Source organism: Felis catus, chromosome D2, assembly GCF_018350175.1.
Source record: "Felis catus isolate Fca126 chromosome D2, F.catus_Fca126_mat1.0, whole genome shotgun sequence".
Lineage (NCBI taxonomy): Eukaryota > Metazoa > Chordata > Mammalia > Carnivora > Felidae > Felis > Felis catus.
Genome location: NC_058378.1, coordinates 6,604,063 through 6,624,556, shown reverse-complemented (window position 1 = coordinate 6,624,556; position 20,494 = coordinate 6,604,063). Strand labels below are relative to the sequence as shown.

General features: G+C 43.8%; 1 protein-coding gene across 4 annotated transcripts in view; it reads left to right on the top strand.

Moving 5' to 3' along the window:
- ASAH2 (N-acylsphingosine amidohydrolase 2) overlaps window positions 1–20,494 on the top strand; it is a 100,396-nt gene that overhangs the window by 57,057 nt on the left and 22,845 nt on the right. For all 4 annotated transcript variants that reach the window (XM_045039862.1, XM_045039861.1, XM_045039863.1 and 1 more), the window contains exons 8-13: window positions 256–333; window positions 10,670–10,790; window positions 12,334–12,459; window positions 16,430–16,516; window positions 18,701–18,805; window positions 18,944–19,025. In XM_045039862.1, the coding sequence (XP_044895797.1) occupies window positions 256–333; window positions 10,670–10,790; window positions 12,334–12,459; window positions 16,430–16,516; window positions 18,701–18,805; window positions 18,944–19,025 (599 nt within the window). The remainder of the gene's footprint in view (window positions 1–255; window positions 334–10,669; window positions 10,791–12,333; window positions 12,460–16,429; window positions 16,517–18,700; window positions 18,806–18,943; window positions 19,026–20,494) is intronic.

The following is a 20,494-nucleotide window of genomic DNA, read 5'->3' as shown; positions in this document are numbered from 1 at the left end:
ACCATTACATAAAGATGTCAATTTCATCTCCAGTTGGCTGACCTAATGCCACTAAGTGTGATGCTATTTGCAAGCCATTTCTTTAGCTGAGGACTGAGGTCCTGGATGTGGTTCGTAAGACCATAGCACATCAGGAAACCTCGCTCACTGAAGGCATTTTGACTTTAGTTTTTGTGTCAGCTTCTACTGTTGGTCATACAAGAAGCCCAGGCTCTAACTAACATAGAAGTGACTGCGTTTCTTTGTTTTGACTAGGTATTCTTCAAATACTGACAAAGAAATGATCATCCTAAAAATGGTAGATTTGAATGGAGTTGACCTGGGCCTTATCAGGTACTCTGTTTACTTTTCTTGCTTTTCGTCCTGTCTGGATAGCTTTCCTTAATCATGGAGGTGGGGACGGGGAGGGGGGCGTGGGAGGAAGAGACTAGAATAGTGGCAGCAGCGGCTGGGAATATGTTGAGTAGTTAAGAGTCCAGACTTGGGAGTCAGACACATCTGGGTCCAACCATGGATCCTGGGGCAAGGTTCTCAGCTTTCCAGGGCTCGGTTCCTTACCTGGAAAACAGGGCTAATTAAAGGATGACGTAAGTGAGGGATCCAGGTAAAGAAGTGTAGTGTAGCATCTGGGATATGACTTAAGGATTCAGTCAATACCAGTGCTTATTACTCTATCAAGATGTCGTATGTGGAATTTCTACGATGGCGGACCATTATCTCTTGGTAGAATGAGAAAACAATCTGACCAACCAGGCTAAATGATTATGGGTTTGAGATGATTTATCTGTGTTTTCCTAAAAGAATGAAGTCAAGTCTAATGTAGGACAATGCCAATTAGTGATGGAAGCAGAATTGAGGCCACCTGAAGGAAGCAGATGAGGTGAAATTACAGCCTGGCACAGGTTTTAGTTCAGGATTATACGTAAGAAGACATGTGGATTTTTTTTTTTTCATAAAGAAGGCATTTGCATTCATGTGTGAATTTTGTCCCTGCAATTGGACTGACTCAGGAATTGACTGGCTGGGTAACAGCCCCAGGTGCCTTGATGCGCAGACGTCCAAGTGATGGAGGATGCCTGAAGGAAGTGTATGATGGCTCATGGGAGCTACAGTTAAATGGCTTGGATTCGCTCTGTGTTGTCATCGTGATGAGCTTTGTGACTTTGGCCAAGTGACTTAACTGCTCTGTGGCTCAATTTTCTTTTTTTCTTTCTTTCTTTCTTTCTTTCTTTCTTTCTTTCTTTCTTTCTTTCTTTCTTTCTTTCTTTCTTCCTTCCTTCCTTCCTTCCTTCCTTCCTTCCTTCCTTCCTTCCTCCCTTCCTTTCTCTCATGTTTATTTATTGATTTTGAAAGAGAGAGAGATCAGGGAAGGGGAAAGAGAGAGAGAGACAGAGACAGAGAGAGAGAGAATCCCAAGCAGGCTCCACACTGGCAGCAGAGCCCGATGTGGGGCTCGAACTCACGAAATGTCAGATCATGCCCGAGCCGAAATTAAGAGTCGGATGCTTCACCAACTGAGCCACCCCGCAATTTTCTGACTTTAAAAGTGAGGGATAAAGTGAGTCCTTAAAATGTTGATAATAAGCGTGAGTAAAGGTGGTAGGGGCCTATCAAGTAGGATTATGAAATACTTAACTGAAAAGGTCTATGTAAGTCAAATTAATAATTAATTAAAATTAATAAGAGGTGACTGAAAACATTGAGGACTGTGATCAGTACTGGCCCTGTAACCAGGTGGAGAACAGCACAGTGGTGAGGAGTTCTGGTTTTAGGGGTAGATTTTAGGACTTGAGTTCAAATCCCAGCCTTGCCACTTACTAACCTACTTACACCTCAACTATTCCATTTGAAAATGGGAATGATAATGCCTCATAGGACTGTTTCAGGATTAAATGACATAATACATGCAAAGTTCTACTCTGTGTCTGGCATAGAAAAGAGTTTTATTATTTTGGTTAAATGGTAAGCAGAATAACGTTCTACTTCTAAGAACTCCATTGTTGGCTTCTCAGAATGCTTGACGTTCTTTTCATGTATTTTCTTAAGTGTTTATTTATTTATTTTGAGAGAGGGAGATAGAGAGTGAGGAGGGGAGGTTCAGAGAGAGGGAGAGAGAGCATCCCAAGCAGGCTCTGCACTGTCAGCGCGGAGCCCGACGCGGGGCTCAAACTCACAAACTGTGAGATCATGACCTGAGCCGAAACCAAGAGTCGGATGCCTAAGTGACCAAGCCACCCCGGACGGCCCTGAATGTTTGACATTTTTAGCATTGGAGTTACTTCTTTGGGTGTCAAGTGAGGTCACTAAAAACTCCCTGATAAAATAAACTTTATTATGTGGGTTGACATGATAGAAGTTATTCTTCCATTATAGTGAATTCATCTACTGATTAGTTGCCAACTGGTGTTGAACACAGTGGACTTTCTTTTTTAAAAAAATGCTTTTATTTATTTTTGAGAGAGAGAGACACAGAGTGTGAGCGGGGGAGGAGCAGAGAGAGGGAGACACAGAATCTGAAGAAGGCTCCAGGCTCCGAGCTGTCAGTATTGAGCCCAGCGCGGGGCCCGAACTCACGAACCGTGAGATCATGGCCTGAGCTGAAGTCAGACCCTTAACTGACTGAGCCACCCAGGGGCAAACACAGTGGACTTCCTAAATGTGTGCTTGGGGTATGTGTTGTGATGGTGGTCCCTATCTTGAAGGCTCTAACAGACTAATGGGGTGATTGGGGCAGGGGACAGAGACAGACAGGCAAGTAATCACAACATACATCAGATGGCCATCAGTGCTGCCACCTGGCTATCGATCAATGCTGTGGGAACTTGGAGGAGGTAGCAGGAATACCTGAGAGCATCGTGGAAGTCATGAAAAGACAGTGAGCTGGGAGGCCAGAGGATGGGCTATGTCAGGGAGGGGGTGAGGGAGGAATCCGAAAAGGTGAGCTAGCTCCAGATTGTGGGGCACTTTGGTGGGCCATTTGGTTAGGAGACAGGATACAAGCATGTATCTCTGACGAGTTAGAGAATTCCACATTCGCTGGGAGAAGGAGCCTTTTTCCTTACGGTTTCCACTTAACTCTTGGCTGAATGACTGAGATCGTCCGTGATTCCCTCTTATTAGTTTCTGAATCCTTTAACGATGCCCACGGAAGACTAAAAAATGTTGTCCTTCTTCCAGATGTTCGTGGCTTCCTCGCATATAACTATATAACATATCTGGAAGTCCCAGGGCCAACCGTCAAGGTTATAGCGACTCTCCTCCATCTGCTAGGCTTAACACCCTGCAATAACTTGCTATTGTTTTTGCAGCCACCATATGCTATCCTTGACATAATTGCTCGTGCAATTGCCTCTTGTTGCATAGTGGCAATTGCTCTTTGAATGCATTAAAAATGATCCAAAGCATAAAGCCAAATCTGGGTTGCTGAGTAACTCGGCCACCAGATGTAGGTGCCTGCTGTTAGGCAGAATCCCAAGGCATGAGGAGTTTGGAAGCCTAGAATCTCTGACTGGCGGAACATGGGTGTCATCTGCCTCACAGCTCAGCTAAGGGCCAGGTAGGTGACGTGACCTGCCCAGTGTCACAGCCAAAACTGTTCTCTTCATGCTGGGAACCATACTGAGGTCCACAGTTTCTTCTTTCCTACCTTCACCTTTGGTTTCATTTCTTCATTCAGCGAGTCCGCACCGGAGACCTACTGGGTGCCACGCAGGACTTCCCAGTCCTTGGAATGGTGGTTCTCCTGGCCCTGAAATCAGGAATCAAATAATACCCACGCCCGTGTTCCTTGAGCAAGTCCCTTAAGTCCTGAGAGACTCAATTTCCATATTTCTCAGATGCAGATATAACCTCTTCTCTCCAGAGATCATCGATTTATTTACTCATGTATTAAATGGTGTAGAATATCTGTGTCATGAACTGAGCTAGTCCTACAGATACACTGATGGGCAAAAGTAGATGGCGTTGTTGCCCTCAGAGAATTTATAATCTCTTGGTAGAGACAAGAGGTATTCAAACAGTCCTTGAAATATATGTAAGATGATAACTGGGTTAAGTGCCAGGAAAGGAAGGTGCGTAGCATTGTCTTAAAGGGATGTGACCCAGGCAGGGAGACTGGGAAAAGCTTCCCTAAGGAAGTGATAATGGAGCTAAAAACCAAAGGAAGATTGAGAATTATTTGTAAGCCTTTTTTTTTATATACATTCCAGCTAGTTAACATACAGTGTAACATTAGTTTCAGGTGTGCAATATAGTGATTCAACCTTCCATACATCACCCACTGCTCGTCACAAGTGCCCTCCTCAATCCTCATCACCTGTTGAACCCATCCCCCACCCACCTCCCCTCTGGTGACCATCACTTTGTCCTCTATGGGTAAGAGTCTGTTGGGGTGCCTGGGTGGCTCCGTCTGTTAAGCGTCCGACTCTTGATTTCAGCTCAGGTCGTGATCTCACCATTCGTGAGTTCAAGCGCTGAGTCGGGGTCTGGAGCCTCCTTGGGATTCTCTGCCTCCCCCTCTCTCTGCCCCTCTCCTGCTTGTTCTCTCTCTCTCTCTCGTAATGAATAAATACACATTAAAAAAGAGTCTGTTTCTTGCTTTGCCTTTCTCTCCCTTTCCTTCCCTTTGCTTGTTTGTTTTGTTTCTTAAATTCCACATATGAGTGAAATCATGTGGTATTTGTCCTTTTCTGACTGACTGATTTCACTTAGCATTATACTCTCTAGCTTCACCCAGGTCATTGCAAATGGCAAGATCTCATTCTTCTTTTATTGTTGAGTAACATTCCATTATATATAGATATCTATATCATATATGTATATCATATATGTATATATCTCATGTCTATCTATATCATATCTATATCATATGTATCATGTATGCATATATATAGATATATATATCACATTTTCTTTATACATTCATCTATCAGTGGACTCTTGGGCTGCGTCCATATCTTGGCTATTGTAAACAATGCTGCTGTAAATATACAGGTGCCCGTATCCCTTTGAATTCATGTTTTTGTAATCTTTGGGTAAACACCAAGTTGTGCAATTGCTAGGTCGTAGGGTAGTTCTATTTTCACTTTTTGAGGAACCTCCACACTGTTTTCCAGAGTGGCTGCACCAGTTGGCATTCCCACCAACACCAGTTGGCATTCCCTCCCACCAGGAGGGTTCCCCTTTCCCCATATCCTCACCAGCACTTGTTTTTGTGTTGTTGATTGTAGCCGTTCTGACAAGGTGTGAGGTGACGTCTCATTGTAGTTTTGCTCGGCATTTCCCTGATGATGAGTGATGCCGAGCATCTTTTCATGTGTCTGTTGGCCATCTGGAGGTCTTCTTTGGAGGAATGTCTATTTGTGTCTTCTGTCCACTTTTTTAATTGGATTATTCATTTTGGGGCTGTCGACTTTTATAACTTGCTTATGTATTTTGGATACTAAGCCTTTCTTACATGTCATTTGGAAATATCTTTTCCCATTCCGTAGATTGTCTTTTAGTTTTGTTGGTTGTTTCCTTTGCTGTGCAGAAGCTTTTTATCTTGATGAGGTCCCAACATTCATTGTTGCTTTTATTTCCCTTGCTTTCAGAGACATGTCAAGTAAGAAGTTGCTATGGCTGATGTCAAAGAGGTTGCTGCCTGTGTCCGTCCTCCTCTAGGATTTTTGTGGTTTCAAGTCTCACAGTTAGGTCTTTAATCATTCTGAGTTTATTTTGCAAATGGTATAAGAAAGTGGTCCAGCTTCTCTCTTTTGCATGTTGCTGTCCGGTTTTCCCAGCACCAATTATTGAAGAGACTGTCTTCTTCCATGGGATATTCTTTCCTGCTTTGTCAAAGACTAATGGACCATATAGTTGTGGGGTGGAGAGGGCTGCAGTTAGCACACAGGACCTTGGTGCACAACTTACAAAAGGGCTTTCTTCTCTGGGCCAAGGTGCTTAGCTCCGTGAGCTGAGTGGGGGTTGGATTTCAGCCTCCTCTTACCCCCTTTGCAACTCATCTTTGTGCAGGGCACAACCTGCATGCTGGACATGGCGGCCCAGGTTTGAGAGAAGAGAACTTGGGGTGGGTTTATTACTCTTTTAGAATATTCAAGAAGCTCGATTTTGCATTTGGCTTTTCTTTTCTGCTTCAGAGTAGGAAGTGCATAGTGTCCCAATGAAGAGGCCCTAGAAAATGCCTCGATTACCTAGGAGGAGAGAATGATTATAATATTCTATATTACTCTGCTGTTTATTGATTCACAGAGCATAGTCAAGATGTATTATTTTTCATCCCTAGGAAACAGAGACTAGGAAATTTTAACTAACTTGGCTACGGAGTAGGATAAAATCTCACATCTCTGGACCTTCCGTGGTACCTTGATTACATTATGCTGACTCCTAGCTGTGATGTAATCATTATTTAGAAATGTTTATTAACAGGGACGTCAGTTATCCGTTTATATCTGTGCTCTAACTTCTTTTGAAATTACCTCGACCTAACTTCGCTCTTTGGAACTTTGCTTGGAAGAATGTTGTTTGGACCAGATAAAATAAATTGTGAGGGCCGCTTTCTTATATTAAAATGATGACCTTTCTGCATATCTTTACAATACTCATCTGTTCCCATCGCACTTTGGTCGCTGTGACAAGCCTGGTATTTTAATCGCACATATTTCAAAGGCCAGAGGAGGAAAAATACAGCATCTTCTCACTCTGAGATTCACATCACTTTTCCGAATGCTTATTTTTTCAGTCTTGTGGAGAAAGGCAAATTCAATTAATTTTCCAAGGCCTAAAATAAATGAACATAAAGGCATGAAATCAATACGAATTCAAGTCTAATTAGCAGACTAGAATTCTCAGCAGTTGCTTTCTCTACAGATATTATTGTCGGCCCCTGATTGAGAGAACACACCTGATCCCCCTGTGTGTTCCTTGGCGTGTAACACAATGCCAACCACACTCTTGCTGCTAACAAATTCATGTGGGTTGAATGAGAAGAACAATTGTCATCTCTCCTTGCCTTTATCCGTTACGCTGTGGCCAGGATGACCGTCCGTCCTCTAAACCCATCTTGATGCCTTTGCTACAAATGAGTTTTCTCCAGTGATCCCTTTGCCGAGTCCCTACTCCTCTTTTAAGACCCAGCTCAGATGTCGCATCCTCTCCCAAGCATTTCTCAGGGGCAAGATGATGCCTCGCTCACCTCCACGTCTCCAGTGCCTGGCACAGAATCAAAGTTAACTGTGTATTGAATGAGCAGGTGAATGAACGGAGGGGACAGAGCCAGTATCCCACAGAAGATTAGAACTTGGGCTCTGTGGTCTGACAAACCTGGACTCTTAGACCTGCTTCTTGACTTAACAACGGGTGTGACCTTGGTCAGATTACTTACTGGCTCACTCTGAGACTTCGTTTCCTTGGCCATAAAATAAGGACAATGATAACATCTGCCTCCAAGCATGCTTTTAGGATGAAATTAGATCCTGTGTATAAAATCCCTCACCTCATCAGAGCGACATGACAGTCCATGTTGATACAATTGTTCCACAGGCTTCCTTTGATTGCCCTAGAGAGATTGCAGTCTGGCTGAAGCTGGCTGACCCCAGGGCAATCATATTAGACAGAAGTGTTCCGGTTGGGGAGCCATGGGAAGGTCACGGCCACCACCCCATTTTCCTTCCAAACTAAATGGATTAAAACTGCAAAAAGACAGACTCCCAACTAACTGGAAAACACTAGTTGACTAGAATTTTCTCTGGCACCTGAGTTTTAGGAGAAGGAGGCAAACCCATATCCGCAAAAAGGAAACTAGTATAAGGATTTTTTCAAAAGAGAAATTTTGCAAGTAACTTTAGGGCATGAGCTCAGAACCACCCTTAACCTAATCTTCTGTTCCTTTACATGGGGGCAATACATACTTTGGGGAACAAATTTAGCTCAGAGGCTGGTGATTGGTTTGTTCAACACTGTTTAAAAAAATTCTAAGTGGATGCCAACATGAAAAAAAACACTATTATAGAAATTTTCAAATATATGCCAATTTAGAGCGATTAGTCTTTGAGTTTCCATGTAACTATTATCCACCTTCAGTAATTAGCACTATTCTGCCACTCTGTTTCATCCCTCCTCTCCTTTTGTTTTGCTTTGCTAGAGTTTTAATTTTTCTTTTTTAATGCTTATGTTTTGAGAGAGACATAGTGCGAGTGGGGGAGGGGAAGACACACACACACACACACACACACAGAATGTGAAGCAGGCTCCATGTTCCAAGCTGTCAGCACAGAGCGTGACGTGGGATTCGAACCCACGAACCGGGAGATCGTGACCTGAGCCGGAGTTTGACGCTTAACCAGCTGAGCCACCCTTGCTTTTCTAGAGTTTTAAAAGCCAACACCAGATAGCAAATCATTTCACTCATATATATTTCAGTGTATATCTCTATCAGGGAAAAATGTAAAAAAATATAACCATAACCCATGATCCCAACCAACAAAATGAAAAATAGTTTCTTGATATGCTCTAAAACCTAGACTGTGTTCAGTTTTCCCTGATTGTGTCAGTAAGATCTTTTTATAATTGTTTTATTTGAATCAGCATCCAAACAGTCCGCCCACCAACTCCATTTGTTGGCTATGTATGTTAAGTCTCTTAATCGGTAAGATTTCTCCTCCTTTTATTCTGTGCTATTTACTTCTCTCTTTCTTTTTTAATGAAAATTTTTTTCTTCTCTTTTTTTTTAATTAAAAAATTTTTTTTTATTTGGGTGTAGTGGGCACACAATGTTATATTTGGTTCAGGTGTACAACATAGAGACTGGACGATTCTGTGCCTTGTGTTATGCCCACCACGAGCGGAACTCCTGTCTGTCACCACAGGGCACTGGTACGCTGCCATTGACTCTGTTCCCTGGGCTGCACCTTCCACCCCCGTGACGTACCCCTTCCCTAACTGCAAACCTGTGCCTCCCGTTCCCCTTCAGCCATTTTGCCCAAACTTCACCCCTTTCCTCTCACACCATTTACTTCTTCAAGAGTTTTTTAATCGAGGGGTGCCTGGGTGGCTCATCCGTTAGGCATCCGACTCTTGATTTTGGCTCAGGTCATGATCCCAGGCTCGTGGGTTTGGCCCCGAGTCCGGCTCTATGCTGAGCACAGAGCCTGCTTGGGGTTGTCTCTCCCTCTCTCTCTGCCTCTCCCCTGCTCACAGGCAGGCACGTGTGCATGTGAACGCACGTGCACACTCTCTCTCTCTCTCTCAAAATAAGTAAATAAACTTGAAACATAAATCGATAAATATTTCGCAAAATCGTGGATTTATCAAAGATCTGGAAGTTCTGGCTTACTCTCATAAGGCAACATTTGGCAGCTGCATAGTAGAGGTCTTTAGGCCCATGCAAGTGCCTCCGGTAGAGTCTTTAGTAGACCCATAGTAGAGTCTTTAGGCCCATGCAAGTGCCTCCGGGTATCCACAGTCCACACCGGTCCCCGTGGCACCTACCAGCTGAACTCATCCATGTTGCCTGCCCAGCCCCCGTGGGCCTTGTGCTGGCCATCTCTGACCTACGTATACATCTGTTGGGCAATGAGAACTGAATCCTGAATGATGACCTTGATGTTTAAAAACATCCCTAGTCAGTAAGTAAATGTTCAGTTTTGTGAGCTATATTACTTAGGTAGGAATGTAAGCTGAAATGTTTTATAGAGTCGTCAGCAAAGAATTAAACCAACAAAAGATTTTTTTTTTTTTTTTTACAAATCCTACATGGGCCTGAAAGTTCATGAATTAGCATCTCTCTTTTCTTGAGCATTCATTCTAGTTAATTTGCTTTCCAGCCTTCCATTCTGTATCTTTTTTATCCACGTGGAGGTTCGATCCTACAAAGGCCATTGGACAAGGTGTCCCAAGACCCCAACTTTAGTCTTGGTCCCCTATGACCAATGAGCTACCATTTTGCTTCTCTGAGACACCTTGCCGGGTGGAGGTCATAACTGCCTGGGCTCCAGGGCCATTGTGAAGTGCAAGTATGGTAACAGATGTGAAATTAGTTTGTAGACGTTGTGGCTCTATACTTAAACAGGTATTACTATGCATACGGCTAACATCAAATTATGCATAACAGCCTCTTTCACACCTCTGTGCGCTTACTGTGTTGTTCCTTCCCCCTGGAATGCCCTTAAGAATTAATTGCTAGTCATCTGTGGTCCCCAAACACTTTATGCCTATTTTTTATAACGTTTGTCACACTGCACTAAAGCCATTTGTTTGCATCTTTGTCTGACCCTGGGTGTAAGGAAGCTTCAGTGTGTTCAGAACTGGGCACACGGCAGGGTCTCCGTAAAGGTCTTCTGAATTAGATAGGGTTGACTTCAATCATTGTTATGTGCACCTGTCTTGAAGGACAAGGTCGGCACCCACACAATGCTTTAGGCATATCGTCTGATCGCTGACCATTTAGTTTTGTATTTTTGACTTACATAAATGCCTAGACTTTTTGAGTATATTATTCGTAAGCTAAGCTCATCATCAGTGAAATAACCTAAATGTGAAAGGCCTACCGTTGAAAACGTTTTTGTTTTGTTTTGTTTTTTTTTCCTGCTGGAGAAAACCAAAGCTCGCAGGCATTATTTTGACTCCATCACCTGGTTCTCTTCCTGAGCCGAGGGCTCCTTTTCTCTTACAGCTGGTTTGCCATCCACCCCGTCAGCATGAACAATACCAATCACCTTGTCAATAGTGACAACATGGGCTATGCGTCTTACCTTTTTGAGCAAGAGAAGAACAAAGGATATCTACCTGGACAGGTGAGATTTGGGTCATTGAAAACATCATCTTAACTCATTAGATCCTCATTCGTACAATGCTCAGAATAGCTGATTCACATCTTCAGTGTAAAGTGTCATCAGGCACGTCACATACTAATATGCTTGGATAAAAAGAATTCTCCATCCTCCCTGAGAGGGGAAGAAAAATTAACAATGACTGTGTCAAATGCTGCTGACATCTGTAGCTTCATAAAGTTGCAATTAGTTAGAGAAGGAAGGACAAGCTCAAGATTTTTGCAATACGTGGTACTTTTTGATCGGCTTGGGAATATGATCAACCGGGTTGATGTTAACTTTCCTCTTCAGAGCTATCAAAGTATTAAGTACCTTCTGAGTAGTGTTAAGAACCTGAATGAGGAGGGGACAGGTGATGAATCTTTTCTGCGGTCCAGATTTCCCTGTTAATGGCGAATTTCCTTTTAAGGAGTTTCGTCATACTTTCTTTTAATAAGCCCCAAGGGAGAGACGACCCTAACCCACCAGACTTGTTATCGTAACTTTGAAACGCAATGAGGGATGGAATCAGAGATGGGGGCCGGAACTCAGTCCATGTGCCTCAGAAATCTCCTCAGCTCTGTGTCAATTACTGACTACAGATAGCTAAGCGGTTGTGGGGGGGGGGGGCTGCTCTGTTGGATCCTAAGGTCCAAGTCCCAAATGCCAAAGAATATAGGACGATAAGAACCCCAAGCCCTTGACTAGGATAAATGTCTAGAAAGTGCCATGATACCAAAGTTATTAGCCCCATGAACATTCATAGTGATCTTTTAGCTCCTGACTGATAAAATGCTATTTTTTTTTTCATTTTAGCCTGCATTTTAGGGAAAAGAAAGGAACTTCCCATTTATGATCACTGGCTGGGGCATTTTGAGATAAGTTATCTTTTTGGTGTAAAAAAAAGACACATGATCTCCAATACCTGCTTATTTCTTTCCCTAAGAAAATTGAAGTCATGGAAGGTAGAATTACATCAGCTGGGTTGAGGTTAATGTCTTACACCACTCAAAAAGGTTATATGCTGTTACTTCAGGTTGAAGAGCTAAAAGAAAAGATACACAGAGGTAGATATGGATGGTGAATGCTATATTTAGGTTCAGTTTTGCCACAGGAACATCTGGATTCATATTTTCTTTTTAAGCCAGTAGGGAGATTTATTTTTCAAGGAGAAAGGGACCTGTCAGCTCCAGATACAATACCAGGAAGGAGTTTGATGAGTCAGCATTTTATACCGTGTTGTTGTATGCTGTGTTTCTTGTCAAAATGTTTCTGTTTGTGGCACAGAGTTGAAACTCTCCTATTTGAAACAGCTTTATTGATCGTTGGAATATCATGAGCGTGATAACATGTACGCTGACTGCAATGTGAATTTTTTCGCAAAGTTTCTCAGAATGTCCTACCTCCTCCTTTTATTGTGCTCAAATGGTTTTGAAGAGTTCCCCAGAGTGGATGGAATGTTTGTGTTTTGAATGGAATTCATTGTGGGAAATAAGAATAAAAGGCAGTTGGATGTTTCTTTTGGCAGGGACCCTACGTAGCAGCCTTTGCTTCATCAAACCTCGGAGATGTGTCCCCCAATATTCTTGGCCCGCGTTGTGTCAACACAGGAGACTCTTGTGATAACGCCAATAGCTCTTGTCCCATCGGTGGGGTAGGTAATTATGACATGAGATCTTTGTGTTTGCATCTCATGTGCATTTTAAGTATTCACCATTAACTTATAATTGTGTTCTCCCCAAGTGCACCCAGGCCTACTGACCTCTCAGGAGCACCCACTAAATTTCGATTGGATAAAATTCTAGTTCTCCATTGGATTGACTCTTAAGTGTTTTGAATGGTGAGGCAATTAGTAAATGTCAGAGATGAAATACCCTTGCCCAAACTTGGACAGTCTGAAACATTTCACCTTGGCATTTCTGATATCACAAGTTAGTACCAGAAACTGCTTGCCTGAGATGTTTCTCACTTGTGAAGTCTACAGCATTACACACACCATTACACACACACACACACACACACACACAACACATCAACATTTTTTTTTCTTTTCTTTAAAATCACAAACAACAGGGGTGCCTGGGTGGCTCAGTCGGTTTAGCGGCCAACTTCGGCTCAGGTCACGATCTCACAGTTTGTGAGTTTGAGCCCCGCGTCGGGCTCTGTGCTGACAGCTCAGAGCCTGGATTCTGTGTCTACCTCTCTCTCTGCCCTTCCCTTGCTCGTGCTTGCTCTCTCTCTCTCAAAATTAAATAAACATTGGCATGCCTGGTGGCTCAGTTGGTTAAGCATCTGACTTCTGCACAGGTCATGATCTCCCGGCTCATGAATTTGAGCCCTGTGTTGGGTTGTGCTGACAGCTCAGAGCCTGGAGCCCACTTTGGATTCTGTGTCTCCCCCTCTCTCTGCCCCTCCCTTGCTCGTGCTCTCTCTCTCAGAAATAACTAACTAACTAAATAAATAAATAAACAAACATTAAAAAATAAAAATAAAGTCACAAACAACAAATCTTGCTGTCAAAACTCACACAACATGGAAAACCTAGAGGGCAGTAAAAAGTGAGTTCCTCTTCATTCCCTTCCTTCTCCCCCCTCCCAGGAAGTTACCACTATCCCACCTCTTCCTATATACTTGGCCACACATTCACGAACAAAATTTTACAACTTCTTTGTTGATTTTTTTAGTGGGACTGGGATTCGAGTTTTCCACCTGCTTTGTTGTCTTTAAAATTGTTTTAGGGCTGAACACAGGTCTGTGTGGCAAGATTTAAAGACTTACTATTATTAGTATGGCTTTATTTAGGCCACACCGTCATTTATTTCACTGTTTCCCTGCCACGTTCATTTAGATTTTTTCTGCCTTGACGTGAGAAGCAGATCGTAGTTTCTGGGCTCTTGTTCTTTGTGTTTATAGAACATGTCACCTGTGATATGACTTTTATTAAACGTCATTTCTGGGCTATTTATTCTATTCCCATCAATTCTACCCAACGGGTAGTAGAGCGTAACAATTAGAGTTTTCTCTTATATATTACCAGTTTGGTATAGAAAGTCTTCCTTTGTTACTCTTCCTTTGCAAAATGTTCACACATCATTCATTCACATTCGATTTCAAGATTACTTGTTGAATTCCATCATTCAGAGAGGAAACGTTTAAATAAATTATGGTACCTGTTTGCAGTAGAATATTATGTACTAACAAACTACTGTGTTGGAATATTGAATGTGGGAAAAAGCTCACAGTACACAATGTTGATTTAGAAAATCAGTATTTGGGGGGGCGCCTGGGTGGCTCAGTGGGTTAAGCATCCGACTTCGGCTCAGGTCACGATCTCACGGCTCGTGAGTCCAAGCCCCGCATCAGACTCTGTGCTGACAGCTCAGAGCCTGGAGCCTGCTTCGGATGCTGTGTCTCCCTCTCTCTCTTCTCCTTCCCATCTGGCACTCTGTTTTTCTCTCTGAAAAATAAATAAACATTAAAAAATTAAAAAAGGAAGAAAATCAGGATTTAATCTTGTATATTGATTATGATTGCAGTTTTGAAAATAAATGTATTGTAGGGAAAAGACAAAGTGAAACCCACAGAATTGTTAACCCTGACTTTCTCTGTTTGGCATTACTATGGCATTACAGGGGGGATTTATTCTGTGGATTTTGTTTATTGTTTTTATTCTATTTATACACTTTTGTAGTTTTTTCCTACAAGGAGAATACTTTTAATCAGTAAAAATTATCACAGAATCACACCCTCTCCCGCGACAGAATTCTCTTTCTCTCCATTCCATTCCATCTGTTAGATTTGCTTCCCTCATGATTGCAAGATGGCAGTCAGTACTGAGGACGGTATATCCTTTTCTCCCCCCAAATATGGTGAGAGGAGAGAGAGAAAACCCGTCTCTAACCGTGGAATAAAAGTTCTTTTCCTTCTGATTGGGTCACGGGAGGTACATACCCATTCCTGGACCGAAACGGTTGCAGGGGAAATAGTGTGCTGACAGGCTCAGGCTGGGGTTCCTGACCAATCTTGGGGAGGGCCTAGGGAATTACCATGGTTGTCTTGGACTTACCTGGGCTGGGAATGGAACCGTTGACTGTGAAAGACGCATGCCTTTTTGAACAAAATCGTGATTCGCTTGAGAAACAGAAAGAGGGAAGGGGGCAAATGTTGCCGTATCTCTTGCTTTCGCGTCGCTTCTTTCAACAGATTTTTTTTTTTAACTTCAGAAACTAGCTGTCATTAAAACAAAGCTATATACTTGTTAACAATGCAAACGATGTTGAGAAGTTCGGGAAACGCAACAGGTCAACGCGCAGCCTCTAACTCCACGATTAACCTGTTAAACCTTAAATGAACATCCTACTAGGCAGCCTTTTCGGCTTCCACACTCCTACGTGCCCGCACAGTTGTACACAAACGAGGTCACGCTGGGAATGCTGTTCTATAGCTGCTTTCTTATTTCCCGCGAATATACTTTATTTTTTTTAGTTTATTTATTTATTTTGAGAGCAAGAAAGAGAGAGAGGGAGAAAGCAGAGGAGGGGCAGAGAGAGAGAGGGAGAGAGAGAATCCCAAGCAGGCTTCACGCTCAGCATGAAACCCAACACGGGGCTCGAACCCACAGCCCTGGGATCATGACCTGAGCCAAATTCATGCGTCAGACGCTTAACCCGCTGAGCCTCCCTGGCGCCCCTCCAGTGAATACACTTTAAAACATCCTTTAAACGAATGGTACAGTTTTCGGTTTTAAGTACCGTAAGTTAGTTCACCGATCCCCTCGTGATGAATATTTTCTTTCCTTCCCTCCTCTCTCCCTTCTTTTTTCCTCCCATCACATAAATGGACTATGTGTGTCATACATATTTTCACACGTGTATGAGTTTCGCCTTAGGACAAATTCTTGCGAGCGAATTTGCTGTTCAAGGGAAAGCACAGCTCCCCTGGGGGTGACCATGAGTCCTGTCCCCAGCCACAGTGTGTGAGTGACCCTTTCCCCAAAGCCTCCCTGATGCCTGGTTTATCGAGCATTCAGTCTTTGCCAACAGAACAGGTGGAGTTCCTTTTTGTAGTTTAAATGTAAATTTAATGATTCACAGGCTTGAATGTATTTTAATGTTGAACAGAGATTTACATTTCTTTTTTGCAAATCACCTATTTTCATCTGTGTTCCACTGTGTATCCAGTAGGATTTTTTTTTTTTTGCTTTTTTCCTCTCAGGTTTATTGAGATATAATTGAGAGATAACATTGTATCATTTTAAGGCATACACTGTGATAATTTTGATACACATATAGGATGCTTTTTACTGCAAATAAGAGAAAACCCAACTCCATAGGGATGAATCAGAAGGTTATTAAGGAGGTGTTCATCCGCATTTTCTTGACATGCTTTTTAAGTTTCAATTATAGTATTTAAGTATCTGGTCAATGTCAACGTTTTCTGGGGTCAGAAGGGAAGGATAGAGCCAGGTTTATCCACTGATTTTTATTTTTTTCCAGTGGCTCACCTATGTCTTCCAATATAACGTTGACTGGGTTTCTGATTGGCTCAGATTCACTTGTGATTTTGCGTTCCTTGAGATAATTGCTTCTTTCACTAAGAGCCCGTCTTGTCTCCCTGTGTTGTAGTCTAGCATGTGCATCGCTATGGGACCCGGCCACGACATGTTCAACAGCACTCAGATTATCGGAGGGATCATATACCAGAGAGCAAAGGTCAGCCACGGGCCGGCCTCTTTCATGTTCATTTAACCTCGTTCTTTCAAATCCACGGGCAGCGCTCCTTACAGAGACGGTAATGGTAAGAGACAGCAGGAGCCCGAGCTGCGCCGTGGAGTCTGGAAGCCTGCTGTTCCAGGCCCGCGAGGAAGGCCGCTTCCGAAGGCACAAGACCCCCCGTCTCGGGCTGCCCCTCTGACTTCCCCGAGGAAGTGCTTTTAAAACCAAGGAGGCAGGGAAACACTCTGTTGGGGCCAGAACGCGTGCTTCCGACAGCATGGTGACAGACGGTGTAAGGATTCCAGGTAACACGGTGTCAGACGTGACCAGATGGATCCGGACCCACCGGGCCACCTGGCCACCCTTCACTCCTTCAGCGTCAAGGCCAAGCAGAACCGTTCGCTCCTGCTCTGGAAATTCGGATTCAGATGACTCCCTAGGCTTCAATACGGCATAGGCTCTCCATTTTACATTTTCTTCTCCTTCCTTTTTAAAACATTTTGTGATGAGGACAGAATCTGGGCTCCATTGAGATTACGAGGAGTTGCTCTCTGCTTCTCCCTCTGCTAGACTTTGGCTTCCATTTTCCCCCAAATTTTGTGTCAGCTCCTATGGGGACAGACATCGGATTTTTTTTTTTTTAAGTTTATTTGTTTATTTTGAGAGAGAGAAAGTGTGAGTGGGGAGGGGCAGAGACAGAGGGAGAGAATCCCAAGCAGGCTCTGAGCTGTCAAGCACAGAGCCCGGCGTGGGGCTCGAGCCCACGGACTGTGAGATCATGACCTGAGCCGAAGTCGGACACTTAATCGGCTGAGCCACCCAGGCACCCCAGATAACTGATTGGAAAGACAAAGGATGGGGGGCCTGGGTGTCTCAGTCGGCTAAGTGTCCGACTTTGACTCAGGTCATGATCTCACTGTCCATGAGTCTGAGCCCCATGTCGGGCTCTGTGCTGACAGCTCGGAGCCTGGAGCCTGTTTTGGATTCTGTGTCTCTCTCTCTCTCTCTGCCCCTCCCCCACCTGTGCTTGCTCTCTCTCTCTCTCTCTCTCTCTCTCTCTCTCTCAAAAATAAATAAACATTAAAAAATACTAAAAAAGAAGAAAAGAGAAGACAAAGAATGACTTCAGGCTCTGGTATCCCCCATAGTTAAATCTCTTCCTTTGCCTGGCTCATTCCTACCTTTGCTGCGCGTGCGTGTGCACACACACGTGTGTGTTTAAGTAAATATTCTGCTCCAAGGGTTCTAAAATGTTTCAGGAGCAAGTAAGGAAGAGCTAAAGTACCTTTAAAGCCATTAGACAGCAGCCAGCCTAGTTGCTGCACTTCCTGCTTTATTACTGTGGCATCATCAGAGGATTGTTCTAAATGAACAGATTCTATTTAGGGGAGGCACCTGTGACACACTTCAGTGTTATTGTCCTGGGCCCGCGAGTCATAGGGGTTCATCTCACAGGCTGGAATCTCTTCTCAGCAAGGCACACCTTTGCTTTTCGTCAGAAAGGCGGGCAGCAGCTGGTGTTACCCACGACTCACCTGAGAGCCCCCACGTGGCCGTAGGAGCGAGGATGGGGACAGAGTGGGGACAGTTAGGTGTCAAACAAAGGGGGCATGTGCTGAGGCGGGACTGGCCTACCGTGTCTGGTGCAGATCAGTTTCTGAATGCGATGTCTGCCATTTCCCTGCAAGGTTAAAAAAAAGCGTCAATTCACCCTGAAGGGAAACAAAACAGAACAGAACATCAAAGCGTGGATGGTGGGTGGGGCAGACGACGTGGGTCGTGAAGTCTTTCCAGCTGTCTTTTGGTGGCAGGGAACTCACTCAGAGAATCCCTGAGGTTGAGCTCTCCTCCTGGCCAAGCCAGCGATGGGCCCACCTACTCCTAATCTTAAATTTTCTTGACCGTCTTTCAAGAGAGATGGAGGCCTTTTGGTGCCACGGGCCGTATACCTAGACTTTCGTGTTTGTGGGGAGTAGACACAGGTCAATGGTCTCAGGGCCGCCACGAGTCTGGGAAGCGACTGGAGGTGGCAGAGGGACCCACGTGGGTGGTGGCCACTTCTAAGCAGCCAGAAAACCTTGGCTGAGAGATGCTTTTCCAAATTGGTGCTTACGGGGTAATATCCGTACTGTTCATTTTAGCTCTTCTGCGTTCAACAGCGAGCCTGTGTGGGTTTTCTAGGAACTGTATGCCTCGGCCTCCCAGGAGCTGACGGGACCACTGGCCGCGGCCCATCAGTGGGTGAATATGTCCAACGTCACCGTCTGGCTCAACTCCACCCACACAGTAAGTGTCCCTGAGCCACACTGATCATGCCACGAGGGGAGAGCTCTGGGCTGATCTCAGTACTTATGGAAGTTTGACTTCTGTTTCTTGTTCTGTTGACCTCTCATCTTTGTGTCTGTTTCAAAATCTTCCCTTTAGGCCCAAACCTGTAAACCTGCCCTGGGCTACAGTTTCGCGGCCGGCACAATCGACGGGTTCGGGAGCCTCAACTTCACGCAGGGTGAGGGGGCATGTCGTGACCTCTGTGGTTCTGGGCTCTGAAGCGTCAGGGCTCTGAAGGGCTTCGCTACAGCCAATACGTTTGTCATTTGTTACTGTTGCCTTTAAACACAGGGGCATGCGTGCTTTCCAGGTGTGCACGTGACAGCCAGATTTCCCAGGGATGGGTCTCCTGGAACACAGCTTCTACGGATTCACATAGAACGGGAGTCAGCTTTTCTTTGCATTTCAGAGTATGGATGGATGTTGCTTTTTTTTTTTAATTTATTTTTTTAATTTTATTTTTTAAATTTACATCCAAATTAGTTAGCATCTAGTGCAACAATGATTTCAGGAGGAGATTCCTTAGTGCCCCTGACCCATTTAGCCCATCCCCCCTCCCACATCCCCTCCAGTAACCCTCTGTTTGTTCTCCATATTTAAGAATCTCTTCTGTTTTGTCCCCTTCCCTGTTTTTATATTACTTTTGTTTCCCTTCCCTTATGTTCATCTGTTTTGTCTCTTAAAGTCCTCATAGGAGTGAAGTCATATGATGCTTGTCTTTCTCTGACTAATTTCACTTAGCCTAGTACCCTCCAGTTCCATCCACGTAGTTGCAAATGGCAAGATTTCATTCTTTTTGATGCCGAGTAATACTCCATTGTATATATACAGCACAATTTCTTTATCGTTTCATCCATTGATGGACATTTGGGCTCTTTCCGTACTTTGGCTATTGTCGATAGTGCTGCTGTAAACACGGAGGTGCATGTGGAAAGTGCTTTCGTATTTTCTTTTGATTTCCTCCTTGACCGTTGTCAATTTATGATCATGTTGCTTCATTTCCATGTATTTGTGAGTTTCCCAAATTTTCTTCTGTAATTTATTCCTAATTTCATTACATTGCGGTTGTAAAACATACTTTGTATTACTTACACCTTTTGACGTTTGCTGGACTTTGTTTCATGGCCAGCCTATAGTCTATCCTGGACAGTGCCTGTATGCACTTGCACAGAGTGTCTGTTACGTTCTTGCTGCGTGGACGGAGGTATCTGCGGGTACCTGTTAGGTCCACTTGGCTTCTAGTGCTGTTCACCTTTTCTATTGTTGGTCTTCTGACTCGTTGTCCCATCTATTACTGAAACTGGGATTCTTTTTTTTTTTTTTTTTACTGTTTATTTATTAGTTTGAGAGAGAGAGAGCGCGCGCAGGGGAGGGACAGAGAGAGAGAGGGAGACACAGAACCCAAAGCAGGCTCCAGGCTCTGAGCTGTCAGCACAGAGCCCGATGTGGGGCTGGAACCCAGGAAGCATGAGATCATGACTTGAGCTGAGGTTGGATGCTTAACCAAATGAGCCATATTACTGAAAGTGGGGTTATTAAAGCTCCAGCTATTATTATTGATTGTCTCTTTCTCCCTCCATTTCTGTCAGTTTTGGCTCATGTGTTTTGGTGCTCTGTTAATAGGTCCATATATGTTTATAAGTGTTA